This window comes from Trichomycterus rosablanca, chromosome 5 (genome assembly GCF_030014385.1).
Source record: "Trichomycterus rosablanca isolate fTriRos1 chromosome 5, fTriRos1.hap1, whole genome shotgun sequence".
NCBI classification, from domain to species: Eukaryota; Metazoa; Chordata; class Actinopteri; order Siluriformes; family Trichomycteridae; genus Trichomycterus; species Trichomycterus rosablanca.
This window is the reverse complement of record NC_085992.1, coordinates 51,089,625-51,115,249: the sequence shown is the minus strand read 5'-3', so window position 1 is coordinate 51,115,249 and position 25,625 is coordinate 51,089,625. Positions and strand designations below refer to the sequence as shown.

General features: G+C 42.4%; 1 protein-coding gene across 6 annotated transcripts in view; it reads right to left on the bottom strand.

The window, feature by feature from the left end:
• Positions 1-25,625, bottom strand: part of htt (huntingtin) — a 98,027-nt gene that overhangs the window by 5,796 nt on the left and 66,606 nt on the right. For 4 of the 6 annotated variants that reach the window (XM_062996307.1, XM_062996310.1, XM_062996309.1 and 1 more), the window contains 17 exons: positions 24,398-24,520; positions 23,776-23,992; positions 22,414-22,559; positions 20,970-21,147; positions 20,783-20,881; positions 19,967-20,151; positions 10,155-10,281; positions 9,941-10,044; positions 7,646-7,800; positions 7,389-7,528; positions 7,218-7,300; positions 6,372-6,502; positions 6,121-6,253; positions 5,445-5,600; positions 5,110-5,300; positions 4,809-4,923; positions 1,200-1,431 (listed from right to left, as the gene is read on the bottom strand). In XM_062996307.1, coding sequence (XP_062852377.1) covers positions 1,200-1,431; positions 4,809-4,923; positions 5,110-5,300; positions 5,445-5,600; positions 6,121-6,253; positions 6,372-6,502; positions 7,218-7,300; positions 7,389-7,528; positions 7,646-7,800; positions 9,941-10,044; positions 10,155-10,281; positions 19,967-20,151; positions 20,783-20,881; positions 20,970-21,147; positions 22,414-22,559; positions 23,776-23,992; positions 24,398-24,520 — 2,515 coding nt within the window. The remainder of the gene's footprint in view (positions 1-1,199; positions 1,432-4,808; positions 4,924-5,109; positions 5,301-5,444; positions 5,601-6,120; positions 6,254-6,371; positions 6,503-7,217; positions 7,301-7,388; positions 7,529-7,645; positions 7,801-9,940; positions 10,045-10,154; positions 10,282-19,966; positions 20,152-20,782; positions 20,882-20,969; positions 21,148-22,413; positions 22,560-23,775; positions 23,993-24,397; positions 24,521-25,625) is intronic. The other 2 variants (XM_062996308.1, XM_062996313.1) reach the window with 1 other exon arrangement.

The following is a 25,625-nucleotide window of genomic DNA, read 5'->3' as shown; positions in this document are numbered from 1 at the left end:
TATAAACTATATTATCCCCCCGTCCCACCTGTTTACGCTCCTCTCCTGCGTTTCCCCTCACACCGTATCCTGCGTTCTCATTGGCTGTTCGACATGTCACTCACTGCCAGTCGCACATCTCGGATCAGATATCTGACGTGCTAGTCGAGCGATCGGCGAGCCGGTCGGATCGAGTTGTTGGATAGTTCACACTTAGCGATCGAGAGCCGAGTGAACGTCGAGTCGCTCCCGAGTCGGCAAATCTAGCGCCGACCGGCCGCCGAGCGAAACTCAGGGCAAATTTCGTGTAGTGTGAACCGGGCGTAACGCAGCGACGTGCACTAGGCTCACGGTATCGGATGTTTAGTATCGGAGCCTCGTTTGCGAGTACGAGTACGAGTTAATGAGCGCGGGATCGGGAAAATACCCGACACCAGTATCGGTACTCGTGCATCTCTAGTATATACATTCATTGGCGATTTATTAGGCACACCCAATCTTGCCAGCCTTGCTCTATACCACCACAGGACCACTACTGAGCAAATATCCTAGCTCTAGAGATACTGAGTTTGAATCTCGGCTCTGCTTCCGGGCGGGTGGGCGCCCCCTAGCAGGCACTATTGGCAAAATTAGCCTGTAGACTGCTGGGTGGGAAAAGACCGGACTAAAGGCCGGGGTTATGAATGCTGCGTAAGGACCTTGGTCGACCCAGGGTGCCTGTACAGATATCGGGTGTGGCTCTCTGTACGCGAAGCCGACCTTACATGCAGGAAAATGTGTGTCAGGCGAATATACACCCTCCTTGGGCGCTGTCGGGGTCTCTAGTAGCAGGAAGGCTACGCTAGATTGTAAGGAAAAAGCATAAGAATGTTGCTGGTTCAAGTCCCACCACTGCCAGGTTGTCACTGTTGGGCTCTTAAGCAAGGCCCTTAACCCACAATTGCTTAGACAGTACACTGTCACAGTGCTGTAAGTCGGTTTGGATAAAAGCGTCTCCTAAATGCCAAAAATGTAAACGTAACCCGACCTAAACACCCACTATTACGCCCCCGCCATACCGAGAACGACCACCGGGGGCCGTACGCTGGTCCCGTTCTGTGAGCGGCGGTGGTGTTGGTAATCTGTGTGTTAGTCAGGTGTGTTAGTACGAGGGAGGGAGGAAGGGTCTGGTTAGTACTCGGGTGAGTGAGGGGTAAAAGGTGAGCTGAAATGTGTCCTGCCTTCCTCTCCAGGCACACCTGTGTACATGCAGGTGAGCATGAGACCCAGGGCGGCCATGGCGCGGTGCGGGCTCGGCATGTTGACGCGGTCCACGCTCAGCTTCACCAGCGTCTCGGCGTCCACGCGCGAGAGCTGCTCGGACAGGAGGAGGCGCTCCAGGCCTCGTAGGGCGCAGTGGTAGATGACCGACGGGGTGGAGTCCTCGCTGGCCGACAGCATCACCACACACAGCTAGAGAGAGAGAGAGAGAGAGAGAGAGAGAGAGAGAGAGAGATTAGAGCTGTCATATATACATCTACTCGTATACAGTACCTGTCTATGTCTTTCTGTCTGTCTGTCTGTCTCTGTCTGTCTGTCTGTCTGTCTGTCTGTCTATCTATCTATCTATCTATCTAACCGTCTGTCTGTATATCTGTGTCTGTAAATCTGTCTGTCTATCTATATATCTGTCTGTCTGTCTATCTATCTGTCTGTCTATCTATCTATCTGTCTGTCTATCTATCTGTCTGTCTGTCTAACCGTCTGTCTGCCTGTCTATCTATATATCTGTCTGTCTGTCTATCTGTCTGTATGTCTGTCTATCTATCTATCTGTATATCTGTCTATCTAACCGTCTGTCTGTATATCTGTGTCTGTAAATATGTCTGTCTATATGTCTGTCTATCTATATATCTGTCTGTCTGTCTGTCTGTCTATCTATCTGTCTTGTCTGCCTGCCTATCTATCTATCTATCTATCTATCTATCTATCTATCTATCTATCTATCTATCTATCTATCTATCTATCTATCTGTCTAACCGTCTGTCTGTATATCTGTCTGTCTGTCTATATGTCTGTCTATATGTCTGTCTGTATATCTGTCTAATCTATCTGTCTGTCTGTCTATATGTCTGTCTGTATATCTGTCTAATCTATTTGTCTGTCTGTCTATCTGTCTATGTCTGTCTGTATATCTGTCTAATCTATCTGTCTAATCTATCTATCTGTCTGTCTATCTATCTATCTATCTATCTATCTATCTATCTATCGATCATCTATCTATCTATCTATCTATCTATCTATCTATCTATCTATCTATCTATCTATCTATCTATCTATCTATCTATCTATCTATCGATCATCTATCTATCTATCTATCTATCTATCTATCTATCTATCTATCTATCTATCTATCTATCTATCTATCTATCGATCATCTATCTATCTATCTATCGATCATCTATCTATCTATCTATCTATCTATCTATCTATCTATCTATCTATCTATCTATCTATCTATCTATCTATCTATCGATCATCTATCTATCTATCTATCGATCATCTATCTATCTATCTATCTATCTATCTATCTATCTATCTATCTATCTATCTATCTATCTGTTAACCGTCTGTCTGTATATCTGTCTAATCTATCTGTCTGTCTGTCTATCTATCTATCTATCTGTCTGTCTATCTATCTATCTATCGATCATCTATCTATCTATCGATCATCTATCTATCTATCTATCTATCTATCTATCTATCTATCTATCTATCTATCTATCTATCTATCTATCTGTTAACCGTCTGTCTGTATATATGTCTAATCTATCTGTCTGTCTGTCTATCTATCTATCTATCTATCTATCTATCTATCTATCTATCTATCTATCTATCTATCTATCTATCTATCTATCTATCGATCATCTATCTATCTATCGATCTATCTATCGATCTATCTATCTATCTATCTATCTATCTATCTATCTATCTATCTATCTATCTATCTATCTATCTATCTATCGATCATCTATCTATCTATCGATCATCTATCGATCATCTATCTATCTATCTATCTATCTATCTATCTATCTATCTATCTATCTATCTATCTATCTATCTATCTATCTATCGATCATCTATCTATCTATCTATCTATCTATCTATCTATCTATCTATCTATCTATCTATCTATCTATCTATCATCTATCTATCTATCTATCTATCTATCTATCTATCGATCATCTATCTATCTATCTATCTATCTATCTATCTATCTATCTATCTATCTATCTATCTATCTATCATCTATCTATCTATCTATCTATCTATCGATCATCTATCTATCTATCTATCTATCTATCTATCATCTATCTATCTATCTATCTATCTATCTATCTATCTATCTATCTATCTATCTATCTATCTATCTATCTATCTATCTATCTATCGATCATCTATCTATCTATCGATCATCTATCTATCTATCTATCTATCTATCTATCTATCTATCTATCTATCATCTATCTATCTATCTATCTATCTATCTATCTATCTATCGATCATCTATCTATCTATCGATCATCTATCTATCTATCTATCTATCTATCGATCATCTATCTATCTATCTATCTATCTATCTATCTATCTATCGATCATCTATCTATCTATCTATCTATCTATCTATCTATCTATCTATCTATCTATCTATCTATCTATCTATCTATCTATCGATCATCTATCTATCTATCGATCATCTATCTATCTATCTATCTATCTATCTATCTATCTATCTATCTATCTATCTATCATCTATCTATCTATCTATCTATCTATCTATCTATCTATCTATCTATCTATCTATCATCTATCTATCTATCTATCTATCTATCGATCATCTATCTATCTATCTATCTATCTATCTATCTATCTATCTATCTATCTATCTATCTATCTATCTATCTATCTATCGATCATCTATCTATCTATCTATCTATCTATCTATCTATCTATCTATCTATCTATCTATCTATCTATCTATCTATCTATCATCTATCTATCTATCTATCTATCTATCTATCTATCTATCTATCTATCATCTATCTATCTATCTATCTATCTATCTATCTATCTATCTATCGATCATCTATCTATCTATCGATCATCTATCTATCTATCTATCTATCTATCTATCTATCTATCTATCTATCGATCATCTATCTATCTATCTATCGATCATCTATCTATCTATCTGTTAACCGTCTGTCTGTATATCTGTCTAATCTATCTGTCTGTCTGTCTATCTATCTATCTATCTATCGATCATCTATCTATCTATCTATCTATCTATCTATCTATCTATCTATCTATCTATCTATCTATCTATCTATCTATCTATCTATCTATCTATCGATCTATCTATCTATCTATCTATCTATCTATCTATCTATCTGTTAACCGTCTGTCTGTATATCTGTCTAATCTGTCTGTCTGTCTGTCTGTCTGTCTATCTATCTATCTATCTATCTATCTATCTATCTATCTATCTATCTATCTATCGATCATCTATCTATCTATCTATCTATCTATCTATCTATCTATCTATCTATCTATCTATCGATCATCTATCTATCTATCTATCTATCTATCTATCTATCTATCTATCTATCTATCTGTTAACCGTCTGTCTGTATATCTGTCTAATCTATCTGTCTGTCTATCTATCTGTCTATCCGTCTGTCTGTATATCTGTCTGTCTATCTGTCTGTCTGTCTATCTAGCTGTCTATCCGTCTGTCTGTATATCTCTGTCTGTCTATCTATCTTTAACAGAACGAGGGTAAACGATACCTGAATGACGCCCGCATTGAACTCTGTCCCGACATCCAGTGGGTAATTCTCCATCATGTAAAATGCTACAGCGCACATCACCAGCACATGCTGCTGATTATGGAGGTTCACACAGCTGAAACACACACACACACACACACAACACACACACAACACACACACACACAACACACACACACACAACACACACACACACACACACACACACACACACACACACACACACACACAAGCCTGTTAGCTTTTTTTGGCCCATTAGGACACCGTACTAAAGCTGATGAGTTTAGATGTGGACACTCACTGGGCGATGACCCGGAGGTTAGACAGGACGTATTCGCTGACCGCCGGGATGAGTTGGCGCGCTGTGTCGTCCAGCAGGTCGCACTCCAGCACGTAGAGAATTCCATGCAGAGCCCCGATACGACTGGGCAGATGAGTGCTCCTCAACGTGGACTCCAACAGCCGGCACACGGGTTCTGCTGTTACCTTATCCTACACCACACACACACACACACACACACACACACACACACACACACACACACACACACACGGGCGTGTCTCAATAACAGAGCGCCGAGAATGGACACACACAGTGTGTGTTAGGCTTTACATGACCGCTCCGCACACACTCACCATGCCCAGCACCGCAGCTGCTTTACAGATGGCAGGAACTAGATACTGGTTGAGGATCTCGTCCTCCGGAGGATGAACCTTCTGCAGCTCCATCAGGGTGGAGAACATCATGTCGAACTGGTTCCGTTCTGTAAACAGGTCGGACACGGCCAACAGCTACAGAGAGAGAGAGAGAGAGAAAATGAATGCATTTTGCCTGTTTTCCCACCACTCTACCCTGGTCAGGGTTGCAGTGGTTCTGACTCTTTGAGCTAAAGGTAGGAAACACCCTGGACTGGTCACCAGTCTATCACAGGGAACACACACACTTAGGGCAACTCCAGGGCTCCCAGGGGAGAACCACATGGACACAGGGAGAACATGCAAACTTACGTTGAAAAGGACCCTGGGGAATTGAACCCAGGCCCTACCCTCTGTCACCATGCCACCACTGGATAGATGCCATATAAAAGTTCATCGTACCTGTGCATAGTGACTTCTATAATAAGATTCTATTGTATTCTATTTCCTGCACGTACGTTTACATGTGTGGCTTTTATCCGAAGGGGCCCGACAGTGGGGCTTGAACCGGCAACCTTCTGATTACTATTCCGATACCTTTACCACTGAGATACCAGTGCCCTACAGTGACCCCTGTTTTCTGAAATGCTTTGTGACGCTACGCTCACACACTCACCGATCGCACCACCTCACTGACCAGTACCACTGGGGTCTTTCTGCTGCTGGGGCTGCTGGGAAGGATCCACTGGCTGTAAAGCTCCAGGAGAAACTGGGAGCAGGAGTGGATATCCACCCCGGCTCGGTGCTTCCTAAACGGGACGAGGAAGACGGGGATGAGGACGAGGCTGGAAACTCTCCATTAACAGACAGTGTGTGTGTGTGTGTGTGTGTGTGTGTGTGTGTGTGTGTGTGTGTGTGAATCCTAACCTGGAGTTAATAGGAGACAGGGGAGGGGAGGACGGCGCTGGAGCGTCTGTTTCATCTTCTTCATCATCACCCCACTCTTCCTCCCTCAGCGGAGTGATATTATTCCCTAACCACACCGAGTGAATCGACACCTACAGGAAGCACAGGTGTGTTTCACATACACCGATCAGGCATAACATTAAAACCACCTCACTGTCCATTTTATCAGCTCCACTTACCATATAGAAGCACTTTGTAGTTCTACAATTACTGACTGTAGTCCATCTGTTTCTCTACATGCTTTGTTACCCCCTTTCATGCTGTTCTTCAATGGTGCTGGTATGAGTGGATCAGACACAGCAGCGCTGCTGGAGTTTTTAAGCACCGCGTCCACTCACTGTCCACTCTATTAGACACTCCTACCTAGTCGGTCCACCTTGTAGATGTAAAGTCAGAGACGATCGCTCATCTATTGCTGCCGTTTGAGTCGGTCATCTTCTAGACCTTCATCGGCGGTCACAGGACGCCGCCCACGGGGCGCTGTTGGCTGGATGTTTTTGGTTGGTGCTTTATTTTCAGTCCAGCAGTGACAGCGAGGTCTTGCTGTGTCTGATCCACTCATACCAGCACAACACACACTAACACACCACCACCATGTCAGTGTCACTGCAGTGCTGAGAATCATCCACCACCTAAATAATACCTGCTCTGTGGGGGTCCTGAGCATTGAAGAACAGCATGAAAGGGGGGTAACAAAGCACGTAGAGAAACAGATGGACTACAGTCAGTAATTGTAGAACTACAAAGTGCTTCTACATGGTAAGTGGAGCTGATAACATGGACAGTGAGTGTAGAAACAAATCGTACCTGTCCGAGTTTATAGTCCATGTTGCCCATTTCTCTCTCCGTGTTGATCTGAAGAAGAAGCTTCTCATGACTGATCAGAGTACCTGCACACACACGGGTATACGAACACCATAAACAAGCCGCTTCGGAAAACCGCTAGCAAGCGCTCGCGCGTCTTCAGACGCGGCGTACCTGCGGACGAAGACGATAACGAAGGGACGGGGTCCCAGGCTTGGTAAGGGAAGTGCGTGGCTACGTTGTCTCTCTTCGACACCATGGCCTGAATCTCCCGCTCCACCACGCCCCTGATGGCGCTCAGTTTGCGCCCGAACCTGCAACACGGTTGAAATCGTTCACTGTAACTTATTATTATATCACTAAACCCGCAGTGTAACAGGGGTGTGTAGACTTTTGGATGGATGGATGGATGGACAGGGTAAAAAATGTACCTGGTGTCTAAAGCTTTGAGGCTCTTGTTGCGTGGCTGCTGTTCTAAGCAGCTGACCGCAGGGTTCCCGGCTGTGGGCAGAGTCATGGCGCTCAGAACTAGAGAGGTGATGGCCTGCACTGCAAGCACGTTGATCTGAGTTCTCTCCAGATCATCCTATAACACACAAACAATATAAATTATCAAACTAAATAGATCTTAGTGCATTCTGATATAACAAAGCTCAGTCAGGACATGATTTTGTAATAAACACTGGTAGTATTTGTTCTGGTGGTTGGTGCCTAACGACACCCATCAACCCCCCCCGCTTACAAAACGGGAGTATAGAGTCAAAAAAAATTAGAATGGAACTATATAAAACAAAAAATAAATACAGAACCAAACCAGTGATGATGAGCACTGAGAAGTACTGGAGATTGTGGTGGAAGGTAAAAGACTGGAACAATATTTGGGAAGCAGACTGTCAAATACTACAGAGTAGGGATGTAACGATGCACCGGAAAACAGAGATCGGTGCGCATGTGCCACGATTTGAATCGGTTAATCATTTAAGATGAATCGATATTCACTTTAAACAGCGCTATATATTTTTTAAACAATAAGGGAAATGTGCAGCATTTTTTTTTGCATGGTTTGCACTAGGGATGCATCGATACCATTTTTTCCCAACCGAGTACAAGTACATGTATTTTTGTACTTGCCGATACCGATACCTATTTAGAATGATGGAGTTAATGAGTTGGAGGTTAATAAATATTTTTGCAATGTTGGTGTTTTGTTGTTATGTTCTGTAGAGAACGATCAGGTCAGAAATACTGTAAAACGTGTGTGTGTGTGTGCTGATGTATTCTGATATAAACTATATTATCCCCCGGTCCCACCTGTTTACGCTCCTCTCCTGCGTTTCCCCTCACACCGTATCCTGCGTTCTCATTGGCTGTTCGACATGTCACTCGTTCCCAGTCGCACATCTCAGATCGGATATCAGAACACTCTCCCGAGCCGGCAAATCTAGCGCCGACCGGTCGCCGAGCGAAAATCAGGGCAGAAGTCGTGTAGTGTGAACCGGGCATAACGCAGCGACGTGCACTAGGCTCACGGTATCGGATGTTCAGTATCGGAGCCTCGTTTGCGAGTACGAGTACGAGTCAATGAGCGCGGTATCGGGCAAATACCCGACACCAGTATCGGTACTCGTGCATCTCTAGTTTGCACCTACGTCAGAAATAAAAGGACATTCATTATTTAGAGAAATTAAATAAGCACAAATACAGTATTTTATTTTAAATAGAAGTAATAAAATGAAATGTTGTCATAATTTGTCTTCAATTTCATTTTGTTTAAGAAAATCGGGGAAAAAAATCGTATCGTGAACCCAGTATCGTGAATTGTATCGCATCGTGGGTAGAGTGTATCGTTACATCCCTACTACAGAGCGTACTGGTCAAGTCAAGAATGACGACGATATTAAAAAAAACAAGTCAATTAGCACCATCGTTGAGCTACAATTAATGAAGGCCTTGGTCTGACCAGTAGCCACAAATGGATGTGAATTCTAGACACTGGAAAAACAAGAAAAGAAAGACATACATGCTCTTAACAAGCACATCAGAAAATTGCTGTAAATCTCATGATGACGAATGAGCGAGTGTATGAGATAGCGAGAATAAAACAGGAGCTACTGAACCACTTTAAGAAGTCAAGTTACATTATTTTGGGCCTGTAATGAGTAATGATAAGTAATCATGAGTAATTCACGGACCGTAAATGAGCCGTTTCCCGTCTATTATACAATTTGCAGTGAAATTTAAACTTCAATGTTTGTGTTCAGCGAATTTAACGGTTTTTCATTCACGTAGCGTCTCGCGTTTACCGGTTAATCTGCACTATGAGGCGTCCTGGCGATCCTACGGCAATTCAGTCAGCAATCGCTCAGTCAAAACGTCCAAGATGTGGAAGTAAAGCAGCTAAAAACACGACTCGGGGAACCGAGCTTGGAAAACTAACAACCCATTCCGTGGACGAGGAACACGGAGGAGAATTTTTGTCTTCGGGACAGAACGTGAAGCCTCGCACCGTCGCCGGATGTTCTAGGTTTACATTCAACTACTAAGGGAGCTGTGCTGTATATCGTAGCTTCTATTTATTCTATCATTCAATGTATGAGGTCCAGCGTCTGACTGAAACCACCGAATCCAATAAAAGCATAAACGTTGCTGAATCCCGGCACCATCACCACCTAAATGAAAAAGTATGTGGACTGGAAGACCTAAACTGCTTTGCTAAACGTTCGTACCTCTTGCTGACTCTCCTCCTCTTGATCTATAGTGATTGGCTGGGTGACCAGCACCCCTAACAGAGTGGCCCAAGTCTCCTCGAACTGGGTCCGACTGCTCCAGCCTAAATCCCAAAGCAAACACACAACACAAAACACATCATACAGGCTTCTAATAACACACACACACACAACCATTTTACTTAAACATATGATCTCTCCGCCGTGTCCGTACCGAGGACGTTGATGCGGTAGAGGAACTCTCTCAGGACGTCTTTCTCCTGTAGAAACTCCACAGGAATCTCGGGCAGCGCCGTTCCAAACTCACCACCACGTCTGGGGGACCAGCCCAGCTTCCAGACCTGTAAACACACACAGTTACAGTCAGTTCGGACACAAAAGAAGTGTCTGATAGTAACACAATAACTGAATGGTAATAACTATTCAAACGTAAGTACTAAACAGCCTCTTTTTTCGGCGCCCGGCTTGAGCGGTAAAACCTGATCAGCGTGTGAATCTGATCTGAATCTGCATCAGTGTGGAATAAGCGTCAGATCCAGGGTTACAGCTCCACGTGTATCTGTGTTTATCTGGATTCTCCTCCCTGTTTCACTTTTAAACTTGAGTTACAGCTCCAGCTTCTGAGAAACGGTGAGAATCAGAATCAGCTTCTCCCAGAGTCTAAAACGCTTCTGGTTGAAAATAAAGCTTAACGTGGTTTAATGTAGTAAAAGAAGGAGACAGGAGCACTAAACTTCTCTTCATTATTACTGCTCATAAGTTCCTCCACTAATCACATTCCTCACTCGCTGTTTTACTACAATAAGTCACGCTAAGTTTTGTTCACGTCACACTTCAGCAGCGCTAAAGTGGTTTTGTCACTTCTCATGTGAATGCACCGGTGCTGAAGGGAATACGGTATTCGAACATCAAGCATCTCCAGTAGAGATGGGACAATCGATCAGCTATGTATCGGTATCGGCCGATTTTTATTCAAAATATGCGATCGACGATCGGCCGATATTTTTCAAATGTAGGCGATTTTGAGAGCCGATTGCAAACGGCTAAAGAAACAGTTTATGGTCTTCGGCTGTATGTGCGGACAGAAAACATGTCGTCAGTCTGGCAGTTTTTTACCGTCAATGAGACGGACTCATCCAGGGCGTTTTGCAAAATTTGTAAAACTAATGTGCCTCGTGGAGGAACCAAAACAAAGAGATTTAACACGACTAATCTAATACGGCATTTGGGAGTACACCACGCGGCTGAATACAGTGAGTATCAGAAAACAGCAGAGCTAGCACGGGAAGCTAGCACAAAACAAATAACCCAGAAAACCGTGCAAACCACATTTGACCGGTACGAAAAGTACAGCGGCAACAGCCAAAAAGCTAAAGGAATCACAGCCAAAGTGATGGAATTTATAGCGCTAGATAACCAGCCCTTCTCGGTTGTAGAAGACGTGGGATTCTGCTGCTTAATATCCCACTTGGATCCACGCTATTCCATCCCTAATAGAAAATACTTCTCAGAAGTCGCTCTTCCCGAGCTGTATCAAGCGGTTTACACCCACATAGACCAACTTCTAAAAAATAACATAACATCACTGAGCTTTACAAGTGATATATGGAGTTCCGACGTCAGTCCCACCTCCATGTTAAGCTTAACAGCTCAGTGGATTGATCAAGACTTTGATCTACAAAGCGCCGTTCTGCATGCACGAGAGTTTACAGGCTCTCACACAGCTAGTGCTCTGATGGCAGAGTTCGACAGCATGTTTCAGCTGTGGTCAATTCCAAAAAGTAAAATACATGTCATCTTAAGAGACAATGCACGAAACATCACAAAAGCACTGCAAGATGCTGAATTACCAAGTTTGCCGTGCATGGCGCATTCAATACAGCTAGTAGTGAATGAAGGGGTTTTGTCACAACGCAGCATCAGTGATATTGTGGCAAGTGGAAGACGGATTGTTGGCCACTTCAGACACTCACCTCTGGCTTATTCACGCCTTCAGAGTATCCAAACTCAGCTGAGCCAACCTGTAAAGAGGCTTCAACAGGATGTTCCGACAAGATGGAACAGCACCTATTACATGTTACAGAGCCTACTGGAACAAAAACAAGTGTTGGGTGCTTACGGAGTCGAATACGATCTGCCGGCCGCCTTCACTGCAAATCAGTGGGGGCTAATTGAAAACATGGTGTCGTTGCTCTCCCCATTCGAAGAGCTAACTAAAGAAATCAGCGCTTCCACTGCTACCGCTGCTGACGTGATACCCTCCATCAGAGCCTTAAAACGTTTTCTCCAGAAAACTTCTGAAAAGGATCATGGTGTCAAAACATCAAAAACTACCCTTTTGGAAGCAACCGAGCAGCGATTCAGCACCATAGAGGCAGAGAATCTTTATAGTGTGGCTACACTCCTTGACCCGAGGTGAGATGGGGAAATAGCTGTTTAAATAGCATTTTGAACTAAATTCTGCCCTTTTATGCCTGAACATATACAGAGAAGAGTTGATATTATTTATTTTATTAGCCAGGTTTACCGTATGTTTTCTTTTTAAATGCCAGATACAAGGACCGTTATTTCTCCGGTGAATTCAAAACACAAGATGGATGTGTTGAGTGCGCAAACAAAAAGGGAGCCGTGTTCTGGTGAAGAAATGCCAGGACCAAGTCAGATGAACACAGACAAGCCAACAGAAAAATCACAAATAGATTCCTTGTCTACAATGTACAGTGAAATACTGGAGGAAAGCATGGAGGTTCAGGAGTGCAACAGTCCGATCGCATCCCAAGTGCATTGCTATCTTTCAGAGGCTACCATCCCACTGAGCGCGCAGGCACTAGCGTATTGGAAAAGCAACAAGACCCGCTTTCCAGCTCTTGCCGAAGCCGCTCGAGCCTACCTATCTGCACCGTGCACAAGTGTGGATAGTGAAAGATTGTTTAGCTTTGCTTCAAATATACTGACTGAAAAGAGGAACAGACTGTCATCCCAAAAAGCTGAGCTGTTAAGTCAAGTCAAGTCAAGTCAACTTTATTTATATAGCGCTTTTTACAATATACATTGTCTCAAAGCAACTTTACAAAATCCAGGACCAACAGATACAAAAACCCCTGTTGAGCAAGCCGAGGGCGACTGTGGCAAGGAAAAACTCCCTGAAAATTACAGGAAGAAACCTTGAGAGGAACCAGACTCAACAGGGCCCATCCTTCATGGGTGGCCTGGAGGATACTTTAAATAAATACACGATTTACACAAATCATACAAACACAGAATTAAATGATCTAAAAGTTATAACTGGTAATAAATAGATAAATAAATAATAATAGAGTTGTTATTCGCTCTAGTCTTCAATAAAGTCTGTAGTGATTTCTTGTCGTTGCAATTACTCCAGACCCGTCACATCTGACAGGAGCAGCATCGTTGTCCCGGCAGTCTCGACTTCAATCCTTAACCTCGGCGGGTAAACAGGTTTCCATCAGAATGCCCTCGGGGTAAAACAACAGAGAATGTAGTTAATAATGTACAATGCTAGTTGACAAACAGTTTTACAGAGAGTTTTAGACTCCGGCAGCCCTAATTATTACAGCATAACTAAAAGGGAGAGCGAGCAGGTAACAAGGTCATGAAGGCTTTCACAGGACATCAGCGCCCATCTCCCCACCGTCATCAAACCTGAGTGATCGGACAAGAGAGGCAGAACGACAGCAACCCGACATCCCTGATCACCACAAGTTTCTATGACCAAGAACCCCCAAGCTCTGCGCCTTTGTCTATATTAATCAAAAGCCTGAGAAAATAAATATGTTTTCAGTCTAGACTTAAACATTGAGACTGTGTCCGAATACCGAACAGAGGCAGGAAGATTATTCCAAAGTTGTGGAGCTTTGTAAGAAAATGCTCTTCCACCAGCTTTGGTCTTTTTAATTTTAGGAACTATAAGTAACCCTGCATCTTGTGAACGAAGTGGACGTGCTGGGTTGTAGTAATTAATAAGCTCACTCAGATACTGTGGAGCCAGACCATGTAGCGCTTTATAGGTTAGTAAAAGTATTTTGTAATCAATGCGAAATTTAACTGGCAGCCAGTGTAGAGATGATAGAACAGGAGTGATATGATCAAATTTTTTAGTTCTAGTTAGCACTCGAGCTGCTGCATTTTGAACTAACTGGAGTTTGTTTAAGGATCTACCAGAGCATCCAGTTAGAAGAGCATTACAATAATCTAACCGAGAAGTTATAAACGCATGGATCAGTTTTTCGGCGTCATTAACAGATAGTATATTTCTTATTTTAGAGATATTACGCAAATGATAGAAAGCAACTCTAGTAATATTATTAATGTGTGTATCAAAGGAAAGATCTGAATCTATTGTGACACCTAAGTTTTTTACATCTGGGCTGGGAGTAACAGAGAACGTGTTTAAGTTTAGCACCAGGTTAGACAACTTGTCTCTTGCAGCTTTAGAGCCAACAAGTAAAACCTCAGTTTTATCTGAATTAAGTAAAAGAAAATTACACGACATCCAGTTTTTTATGTCGTTTACACAATCTTCTATCTTACTGATTGTGTCAGTATCATTTGGTTTGGCTGATATATACAGCTGTGTGTCATCTGCATAGCAGTGAAAGTTTATGCCATGTTTATGAATAATTTCACCTAGTGGAAGCATATAGAGTGTAAATAATAGCGGTCCAAGTACCGACCCCTGTGGAACACCACACTTTACTTTTGTAGTTTCCGAGCATTTATTATTTACATAAACGAATTGAGATCGGTCAGTCAAATATGATTGAAACCAAGAGAGTGCGAGTCCTTTAACACCTACTGTATTTTCTAGCCTCTCCAGTAAAATGTTATGATCGACCGTATCAAACGCTGCACTAAGATCTAATAGAACAAGAAAAGAGACACATCCATTATCAGAAGACATTAACAACTCGTTAACTACTCTAATTAATGCGGTTTCGGTACTATGATTGGGTCTAAATCCTGATTGAAATTTTTCATGAATACAATTTTCATTCAAATAAGAACATAGCTGTTTGGAAACGACTTTTTCTAATATCTTTGAGACAAAAGGAAGGTTTGAAATTGGCCTATAATTAGATAAAACATGTGGATCAAGATTAGGTTTTTTAATCAGGGGTTTAATAACAGCACTTTTAAACAATTTAGGTACATATCCAAGGCTAAGGGATGCATTGATTAATGTAAGCAGGGGCTCTACAATAGCTGGGAGTAAATCTTTAAGTAAACGAGTTGGAACAGGATCGAGTATACACGATGATGACTTCGATGATTTAATCAACACAGTTAGTTCATTTTGGGAGATTGGATTAAAGGAATTTAGTTGGATTAACTCGTTACTATTATCACCAATGCTGCTCGGAGTGAGTTTATACTTAACATTGGCAAGTGACACACTCTGACTCTGAAGTCGTATTTTTTCTATCTTGTCATTAAAGAATTTTAAAAAATCATCACTGGTACAGTCAGGCGGTATATTAGATTCAGTTTCATTGACGTTTTTAGTTAATTTGGACACTGTCTCAAAAAGGAATCTAGGATTGTTTTTATTTTTCTCTATTAGGGATGAATAATATAAAGATTTAGCTTTTATAAGTGCATGTTTATACTCAGTTAGAGCATCTTTCCAAGCAATCTTATACACCTCCAGTGTAGTGTGAGCCACTTGCGTTCTAATTTCCGTGCTGCTTGTTTAAGTGCGCATGTGTGGTCATTGTACCATGGAGCAAGTTTTTTCTCCCTAATCAGTTTAGTTTTGAGTGGGGCTACGTTATCTAAGGTTGTGCGCAGTACGGTCTCTAGGTTTTGAGTTGCCTGATCTAGTTCTTTAGGTTCTGATGCTGATATATTTGGTAATTCTGGTAGGCAGTTTATGAACGCTGCTGCAGTTGCAGATGTAATAGTGCGCTTACATTTAAAACGATTTGGTTGCTGTATATTATTGGACAGGGACACTTCATATATTAGTAGGGAGTGATCAGAGATTAAGTCATTCTGTGGTATAATTTCCAGGTTGTCTATGTTTATACCATAAGTAAGTATTAAATCTAAGGTATGTTTACAGCAGTGAGTGGGTCCTGTTACATTTTGGGTGATGTCTAAGGATTCTAAAATAGAATCAAACGCAATTTTGAGTGGATTACACTTATCCTCATAATGAATATTAAAGTCACCAACAATTAGAGCTTTCTTAGTTGATAAGACTAATTTAGAAAGAAAATCGGCAAATTCGTTAAGAAATTCTGAGTAAGGACCAGGGGGTCGATAAACAGTAACCAGTTTAAACATACTATTTTTATCAGATGAACATTTATTGGTTATGTCAGAGATAAGAACTTCAAACGAGTTTGTTATGGGAGTTGATTTTACAGTAAGACCTATGTCTTTATCATAAATTGCGGCTATTCCTCCACCACGACCGCTAAGACGTGGCTTATGTTCATAACTGTAACCCGGAGGAGATGCTTCATTTAAACCTAGATACTCATCAGGTCTAGCCCAGGTCTCGGTTAAACACAGGGCACTAAGACAATTATCTGTAATTATTTCATTTACAATTACTGTTTTGCATGCAAGTGACCTGATGTTTAGAAGTCCTAACTTTAGTTTAACTTTACTAGGGTTTTCATGATGCTCATTTAGATTAATTTTAATTAAGTTATTATGACATACTTTTTGATTTTGTTTTGGCTTACACCTGCCACGGTAAACAGACACAGTCTCAATGGTTTGTGACCTAAGGATTCCGGGTGACGTCCGATGGCGACTCGCAGACAGTCGGTTAGGCCTGTTAGTCTGCTGCCTGGTCTTGGCTCTGGATAGTCATTTAACACTATCTGCCGCTACACTAACGCGGTGGTAAAGCCTGTCACCTATGCTGCAAGAAATGCGAGCAGCACCCTCCCACGTGGGGTGGACACCATCCCGCTTCAAAAGACCAGGCCTTCCCTCAAAGGTGGACCAGTTATCTACAAAATCGATGCAGTTTTCTGAGCACCATTTAGACATCCAGCGGTTCAGCGACAACAACCTGCTGTAGGTTTCGCCACTGGGTCGAATCGGTAAGGGGCCAGAGCACACTACTGCCTCAGACATCGACCTAGCTAACTCACACACCTCTTTAACATTACTCTTAGTAACCTCAGACTGCCGTAAACGAACATCATTAGTGCCGACGTGGATAACAATCTTCGAAAATCTACGATTAGCATTAGCCAGCACTTTCAGGTTTGCTCTGATGTCAGGCGCCCTGGCCCCCGGAATACAAGTGACTATGGTTGCTGGTGTCTCTATGGGGGTTGCAATACGCACGTGTCGGAGCTGAGAATCTCCTATAACCAGAGCACTTACATTAACAGGCTTCTCAGCGGGTGGCTCACTGAGTGGGGAAAACCTGTTGGACACGTGCAACTGAGATGGTCGGTGCTTTTCCCTACGACTATGTCGCCGAGACGTCACCCAGTCGCCCCGCTGTGAGGGCTCTAATGCCGGAGTCTGGGGTTCTGTACCTGAACTGCTGGCATTCGGGGCTGCTACAGCTGAATCTAAGCCCTCACTAGTAGTAGTCTGTTCTAACGCCCGAATGCGCCCTTCTAACACTGAGATCTTCTCCGTTAGACTAACCACTAATCTACACTTATCACATGTAAAGTTATCACTAAACACGGAGAAGGAATAACTGAACATATTACACTCGGAACATGGATACAAAGCTCCTGCTGGGGCCATAGTAACAAAGTAATATACTTAGCTTTACAAGATAAGTTGGAGATGATGTTTATGTTGGATTCACCGGCGCTTCTGCTGGTAGTCACAGAAGAACGGCTTTAATTCCGGATGAAACAGGCGATGATGAGCTGGAATACAAAAACCACCAACCAAAGCAACACAAATGCGCTTCGTTCGGACAAAAGCGGCTGTAATTCTAAAGGAGAACGGTGTTATGCGCTGGTGTACAAAACAAATAAACGCGCTTCCTACGAACAGAAACGGTTATAACTCCCCACAAAACAGAGGTGTTTTAAGAGCTGAAATACAGAACACAACCAAACACAAACGCGCTTCGTGCGGACCGAAAACGGTTTTAATTCTGGATAATTATGATGTTTATGCGCTGAAGTACAAAAACAAACAAAACCGGCTTCGTTCGGATGCCGGTAGCAGAAGTTTCCTAGTTTCCAACACAGCACGAATTTACGTTAGTAAACACAAGCGCTTTTTTACGATAAACAAAATAGAACTAAATCAACAACACACGGAAGATTAACGTATAAATTATATGTTTAAAACATACGTATATAAAAAGTTATTTAGCTAAAGGCTACAAACAAACAACTAGGCTAGCGTCTCAGCGTGCGTACTCAGCACTGCAGTGACAATGACATCAGGGGTGTTACTCTTTGTAAAAAGAAATATGCCCTTAAAGTTTAACTTTAAGAAGCAGTAAGTCCATTGGGCAGACGGGACTTTTCCCCCTTTATAACAGACCCAGTTGTTTAGTTCTAACGTTTCATATTTTATATAGCTGCTTTTATGTTTTATGTAAAATCAATTTAAGACTTTCAGTGACGCTATGCCAAAAACATTTGTTTAATTTGCTGTTTTTTTTAATAATTCAATATCTACATTTATTGGTTGTAGTTTTTCGTTAAAATAACCCAGGGTCTAAGTTTAATGTAATTGACTGTTTTTAAAATAATTAATGGTTTTAATTTATTTGTTTGATTTGCTGTTTTTTTCGTTTTATTAAAGGCAACGTTTAATTATTGAAGTATTGACTGTTTAATTTACTGTTTAAAAACAATTTGAGTTCGTTTTAAAACAATTTAAGATCAACATTTTTCGTTTTAAAATAACCCAGAGTTTGAGTTTAATGACTGCAGTTTTGACTGCATTTATTTAATTAACTTTTTTCGTTTTAAATTAATTAATGCTCTTAAAATAATCATTGCAGTACTGGCTGTATTTGTTTAATTTACTTTGTTTATTTACTGCTAATTTTGTTAAAGATATTATGCTGTTTCACATATGTTCGTAAAAAAAGGCCAAAAACCAGTTTAGACCATGTTTCATGTCTTGCTTGCGCTAAAAATAGCATGTTGCCCTGCGTGGCATATAGCCCCGCCCCCGATCGGTATCGGCTATCGGTGATCGCGTTGAAAGGAGATCGGCGATCGAAATCGGCCTCAAAAACGCTGATCGGTCCATCTCTAATCTCCAGCATTAAGAAGCGTCAGGAAACAATAAAGAAGTAAAACTAAAGTGCAGCTTTTATTGTATTGTTATTGATGTGTAACTGTTTGTAATTGCATTTCAGTGTGTTTATATTATATTTGTGTTATTTTCAACCTCATTATTTTACATGAGACTAAAATATCTGCAGCTGCACGGGACCATGGACGCATTAACAGGTTCCCCAAACATCCTTATGGGGAAAAATACCTTGAAACTCAACCAACTGATGTCGAGTTTCAAGGTACCGCTGTATTTTATAATCAGCTAAAGACCACACATCAGCAAAATTAGTAGTTATTAATTATTATGACCCTTTTAAATGCATTTAGTTTATGAGGATTATCCAAAAATTCAGGGTGGTGCTGCAAAACGAGGTGTTTAATGTGGAACAGAACGAATGATGCAGATTTTTGTTTGTTTTATCTGGAGTGAGAGACTCTAATTGTTCCAGGTTTATATAGTATTTGTCTTTCTTTATTATATTTAGTGCATTCAGCCAGGATGTGTTAATAGTAAATATGTAAAGTCTATAAAAAGCTACAGGACGGACACACTTCTGTAGATGTCAACAGTATGAGCCAGCAGCAATGGCCTATGACCAGCTTCTGTGGGGCATCCTTGGCTTACTGTTGTTTGGTTGTGTCTCGTGGAGTTTATTCTCTGCCTGTGGGTCCCATTCGATTTGTTCTTGATGTTACTGGTTACCTCAAGCTCAGCCGTAACTCTACAGCCCTGCATTCTCTCTATTTCTAAGTAAAACACACAGGCACTCACCAGCGGCGGGACCCGCGTGTAGCTGTTGACGAGGGGCAGCCTGGCTAGGCTGATGATGACGTTACGCAGCGTGGGGGTGAGGAACGCCGGGATGTTGCCGTTTTTGTGGTGGCCGAGAGCTAGGACGCTCCGCAGGGCTTCCACGAGTTCGGCCATGATGTCGCAACACTGCTGCTCGCACAGGTCTGAGACACACAAGCAAACGCATCAGTCATTCATGCTCTGTTTTACCAGCGCTGTGTCCTATTCAGGGTCACGGTGGGTCCGATTCGTTGGGTGAAAGGTAGGAAACACCCCAAAAAGGTCGCCAGTCCATCACAGGGCAAACACACACACACACACTTAGGGCAATATTAGCAGCTACAATTAACCTGACTGCATGTCTTCGGACTGTGGGAGGTAACCAGAGCTCCCAAAAGTAAGCCAGAAGACACTTGGAGAACATGCGAACATGCAAGATTCCAACCCAGGACCTTCCCGCTGTCAGATCATCATCAAAAGAACTTTGACCGCTTCGTATCAAACAGTTCGTCTCATTGGAGGAGCTTTAAGGACAGCAAATCAGGTCAATGCGTCCTAAGTAAACATGTAGGTTTGTATCCCAGGGGTGCTATTAACCGCCCGGGCATCTACACAGACATGGTTGGGTCTGTTTGGAGGGTGGATACCCTGTTCAGGGTATCTCTGCCCTACGTTTATAGTTTCCTATCGGAACAGGACCTGCCGTGACCCTGACCAGGATAAATCAATGCATTCAATCAATGTATCAGCAACATATTAACACCGTGTGTGTGTGTGTGTGTGTGTGAAACATACTGGTAGGTGCTGAGTCTACGGTATCCTCCTCCGAGTCTTGACCCCCGTGCAGCGTCTTCCTCTCCGGCTTCACCAACTGGTCACCGGGACCGACGGCGACTGCGACGGAGCAAATAAAAACCCAGTTTCCTCAGTTTCATGCGTTCACTCTTAAAATATTGATAAAAATGACAGAACCAGCACGCACTGGCGTAGATGAGCAGCTGGACACAGTGGATAACGGAGCACGTGTGAGTGAAGTAGGTCCGAGAGGCGAAGAGCGTCCAGACGGCCGGCTGCTGCAGAGCCAGACACAGGCAGGACAAACTCGTCTGTACGTCCAGGCTGAGAGGTAAGCGGTCCTGCAGCAGACGCCACGCCACCAGCTGCTCGGAGGCAGACCGGGAAAGAGGGTGAAGATTAAACAGAGAGAAACGAGCTTTTGGGAAGAGGGCGCGTCTAAATCCTTAGCTCCCTCAAAATGCTCCTACTGAGGCGCCTTAATTCCGAGTGACGATCCGACTGAATGACGAGGGAGCGTGCGACGCCTCCTCAGCGCTGAGGGCAATCCCAGCATTCAGTGCGGCACGACTTTCCTCACATTCTTTCCAAATGTAAATAAATTCTCGCTGATGTTTAATCTGTATAAAGGTGCACGAGTGTCGTTTATTTCTAAATTGGGGCGTCAGGAGCAGTTTAAACGTTTTCGGTACACGGAGGGAGACGTTAGCTGGCTAGGTTTTAGGACTAGAGATGCACGAGTACCGATACTGGTGTCGGGTATTTTCCCGATACCGCGCTCATTAACTCGTACTCGTACTCGCAAACGAGGCTCCGATACTAAACATCCGATACCGTGAGCCTAGTGCACGTCGCTGCGTTATGCCCGGTTCACACTACACGACTTCTGCCCTGATTTTCGCTCGGCGACCGGTCGGCGCTAGATTTGCCGGCTCGGGAGCGACTCGGCGTTCGCTCGGCGATCGAAACTCGGCTCTCGATCGCTAAGTGTGAACTATCCAACGACTCGATCCGACCGGCTCGCCGAGCGCTCGAGTTTTCTAGCACGTCAGATATCCGATCTGAGATGTGCGACTGGGAACGAGTGACATGTCGAACAGCCAATGAGAACGCAGGATACGGTGTGAGGGGAAACGCAGGAGAGGAGCGTAAACAGGTGGGACCGGGGGATAATATAGTTTATATCAGAATACATCAGCACACACACACACACGTTTTACAGTATTTCTGACCCGATCGTTCTCTACAGAACATCCAACTCACTACAGAACGATCCGTGCTGCTCGTGTTGCCAAATCCACTCAGATTCATTTATTTTTCCTCCTTGATTTCATCACGTCAGCGCACGAACACTTTGATCACTCGCTGCTTGTTGATGTGAATTTTTGGACGTGGTGTCATTAAACTTCTCGTCACTTCTCACGTGTGTTTTTGTTTAAAAGATAAACGGTATTCTAAATAGGTATCGGTATCGGCAAGTACAAAAATACATGTACTCGTACTCGGTTGGGAAAAAATGGTATCGATGCATCCTTATTTAGGACAGACCCAAAGAGCCAAAACTTTATTAGGGGACCTAAAAGTAAAATAAGAAACTGACAGTAAAATTGCATAGTGGGGCGCGTGTGTACCTCTATGGCCAGAGTGCTGAAGGTGGTGATGAGCTGCTCCGTGTCGGGTGGGATGTGTAAAGTCGAGGGCAGTTTGGGCAGCGCCAGCAGGTACTGACTCAGGGCTCCGCACACGCTCATCACGCTCCGACAGAATCCTGGCTCACCTACAACCCACGATCACATTCATGTAAATAAACAGTTCTGAGCTTCACACACATGCAACCAAGCTTTCATATTTTGCAGAGCCGTAGATAGAGAGAGTTGGTCGCGTGGTTCATGTAACCCTCCAATAGTTCCAAACAAACCCGGCGCCGTCATGTTCTCATATGGGACCGGCAGCAGTGACTGAAATATTAAACGCTAAATAATAAACATTTGTACAATTTCGGGGTATTTTCACCTGCGTTTACATTTACTGCATCTGCTTTAATGTCAATCTGGTATATAAAGTGGAAGATCGATGTTTATAATGACTTGTTAACACACAGTACATTATATTAGCACACATTACATAATGCCATATCATTAAGTAGTAGAGACGATATACAGTACAGAGATTAAAGAGCTTTTTTGTTTTGTTTTTTGCATAAACTATAATCTTCCTTCACTTTCCCGAGGATTCATAATAATAATAATTTTGGCTAAATACTAAGTCATGTGGCTGGATTCATAAGGTTTACCTGCACTGAATGAACAGATTGATAAACACACTCCCGTACCTTTAACATTATAGTGCAGGTACAGGAAATAGCTTCATTTATCTCTTATTTCATGAGTGATTAATCATTCATTCCTACATGTAATACATGAATGAATTCATTATGAATATGCACTAGTTCATTTTGTCTAATGTAAGTGGTGGACAAGGTACACAAACCAGTAAAAGTAGTAGTAAAAGTAAAAATACTCTTTACCTCCACTTGAGTAAAAGTACTAAAGTATTTACCTTCAAATGTACTTAAGTATGAAAGTAAAAGTAGCAGGATTTATTGTGGCTCTAATGTTTTATGATCATTTCTGTAACAAGACTCTTGATTAATCAACTCATTTTAGGTGAAAAGACTCTAGTGTCATTAATTAAGCTTAACTGACTAAGCTAAATTCAGTTATACCTATTAATTAAGATAAACATGTAACATTTAGTGCTGAGCAAATGCTAAACAATAACAGTATTAAGTATATTAATGACATTAAATTCATTATTTTTTAAAAACAAAGCAACAAACAGCTGAAAATGCTTGATAAGTAGTGGAAATGAATGGGGCTCTATGGGAATGTCCCGCCCCCGTTACAGCGGTTCCCTATGGGAGTGTCGCCCACTCTGTTCTCTCTACCGCTCTGATATTTTGTACTCGGGTCACATGGGTGGTTAAATCTCACCGAATACACTGCCGAGTGCGCTCCAGTACGACGAGTCCACGCACGGCTGGAAGGACACGATGAGAGGCTGATGAGGAGCGGGTACGAGCGCCGTCACGCTGGCCAGATGCTCGAACAGCACATGGAGCGAGGTCTCGAACAGAACAGACCCCTGATCTCTGCACAGCCTCTGCAGCCCAACACTCAGACACGAAGCCAGCAGGCTCGAGTTAAACTCCTGAGGAAGGAAAACAGCAGAATAAAGAGAGTACAGCGGACCCTTGACTTAGAGGGCTGTTCTTAAGTCAAAATGTTCGTTAGTTAAACCTATTTTTCCCATAAGAAATAATGTAAACATAATAAATCTAATAAATCCCCCCCTTACCCCTAACCTCTCTAATGTCTTAAATGCTCTTTTTTGTTATAAATACACGTATATTTTCCCTTAAATCTTAAATGATAGAATAGACATTACTGTAATAAACAATAATAAACAACAATACACAGTAGTACTGTACTGTACATAAACACACATCACATTTCAGTACAGTACGTGTGCTGCACCATACACCATAATACATTTCATTATTTTCTTTTTTTTAATAAAAAAATATAGTAAAAAATAAAGTAAACATTGGAATACCTTGCAGGACATGATCTCACTCAGGTCAGACTGGGGTAGCTTGGTTAGAAGGTCTGTCGTCTCGTATAGAGCGCCATCGCCTCTTGAACAGCACTGAGATTTGACCAGAGTAACGTACCAATCCTGCAACATCCAACACACACACATACAGAATAAAAATTGAAATATTGAAAATAACCTAACACACTGTGAAAGGAGCCAAATCCGTCCCGCCACGTCGCTTTATGTGGCCCGCGAGAGCTTAAGAGACGTACGATCATCTTAAAATCCACTGTAAAATCGTACATAAACTGCATCTCTCACCATGCATGATCAGCCATAACATTAAAACCACCTCCTTGTTTCTACACTCACTGTCCATTTTATCAGCTCCACTTACCATATAGAAGCACTTTGTAGTTCTACAATTACTGACTGTAGTCCATCTGTTTCTCTACATGCTTTGTTACCACATTTCACCCTGTTCTTCAATGGTCAGGACCCCCACAGAGCAGGTATTATTTAGGTGGTGGACGATTTTCAGTGTTAGTGTGTGTTGTGCTGGTATGAGTGGATCAGACACAGCAGCGCTGCTGGAGTTTTTAAACACCGTGTCCACTCACTGTCCACTCTATTAGACACTCCTACCTAGTCGGTCCACCTTGTAGATGTAAAGTCAGAGACGATCGCTCATCTATTGCTGCTGTTTGAGTCGGTCATCTTCTAGACCTTCATCAGTGGTCACAGGACGCTGCCCACGGGGCGCTGTCGGCTGGATACTTTCGGTTGGTGGACTATTCTCAGTCCAGCAGTGACAGTGAGGTGTTGATCCACTCATACCAGCACAACACACACTAACACACCACCACCATGTCAGTGTCACTGCAGTGCTGAGAATGATCCACCACCTAAATAATACCTGCTCTGTGGTGGTCCTGTAGGGGTCCTGACCATTGAAGAACAGAGTGAAAGGGGGGTAACAAAGCATGTAGAGAAACAGATGGACTACAGTCAGTAATTGTAGAACTACAAAGTGCTTCTATATGGTAAGTGGAGCTGATAAAATGGACAGTGAGTGTAGAAACAAGGAGGTGGTTCTAATGTTATGGCTGATCGGTGTATATTAAGTGCATTTTGTCCTTTTGTTTTGCTTCTCTACACACGTGATCGTCTCTGTGCTACGTTTGTCTATGTGCGGTTTCTTTCTTTCTTTATAAACTCAGCACACTCTAAAGACGCTCGAATACAC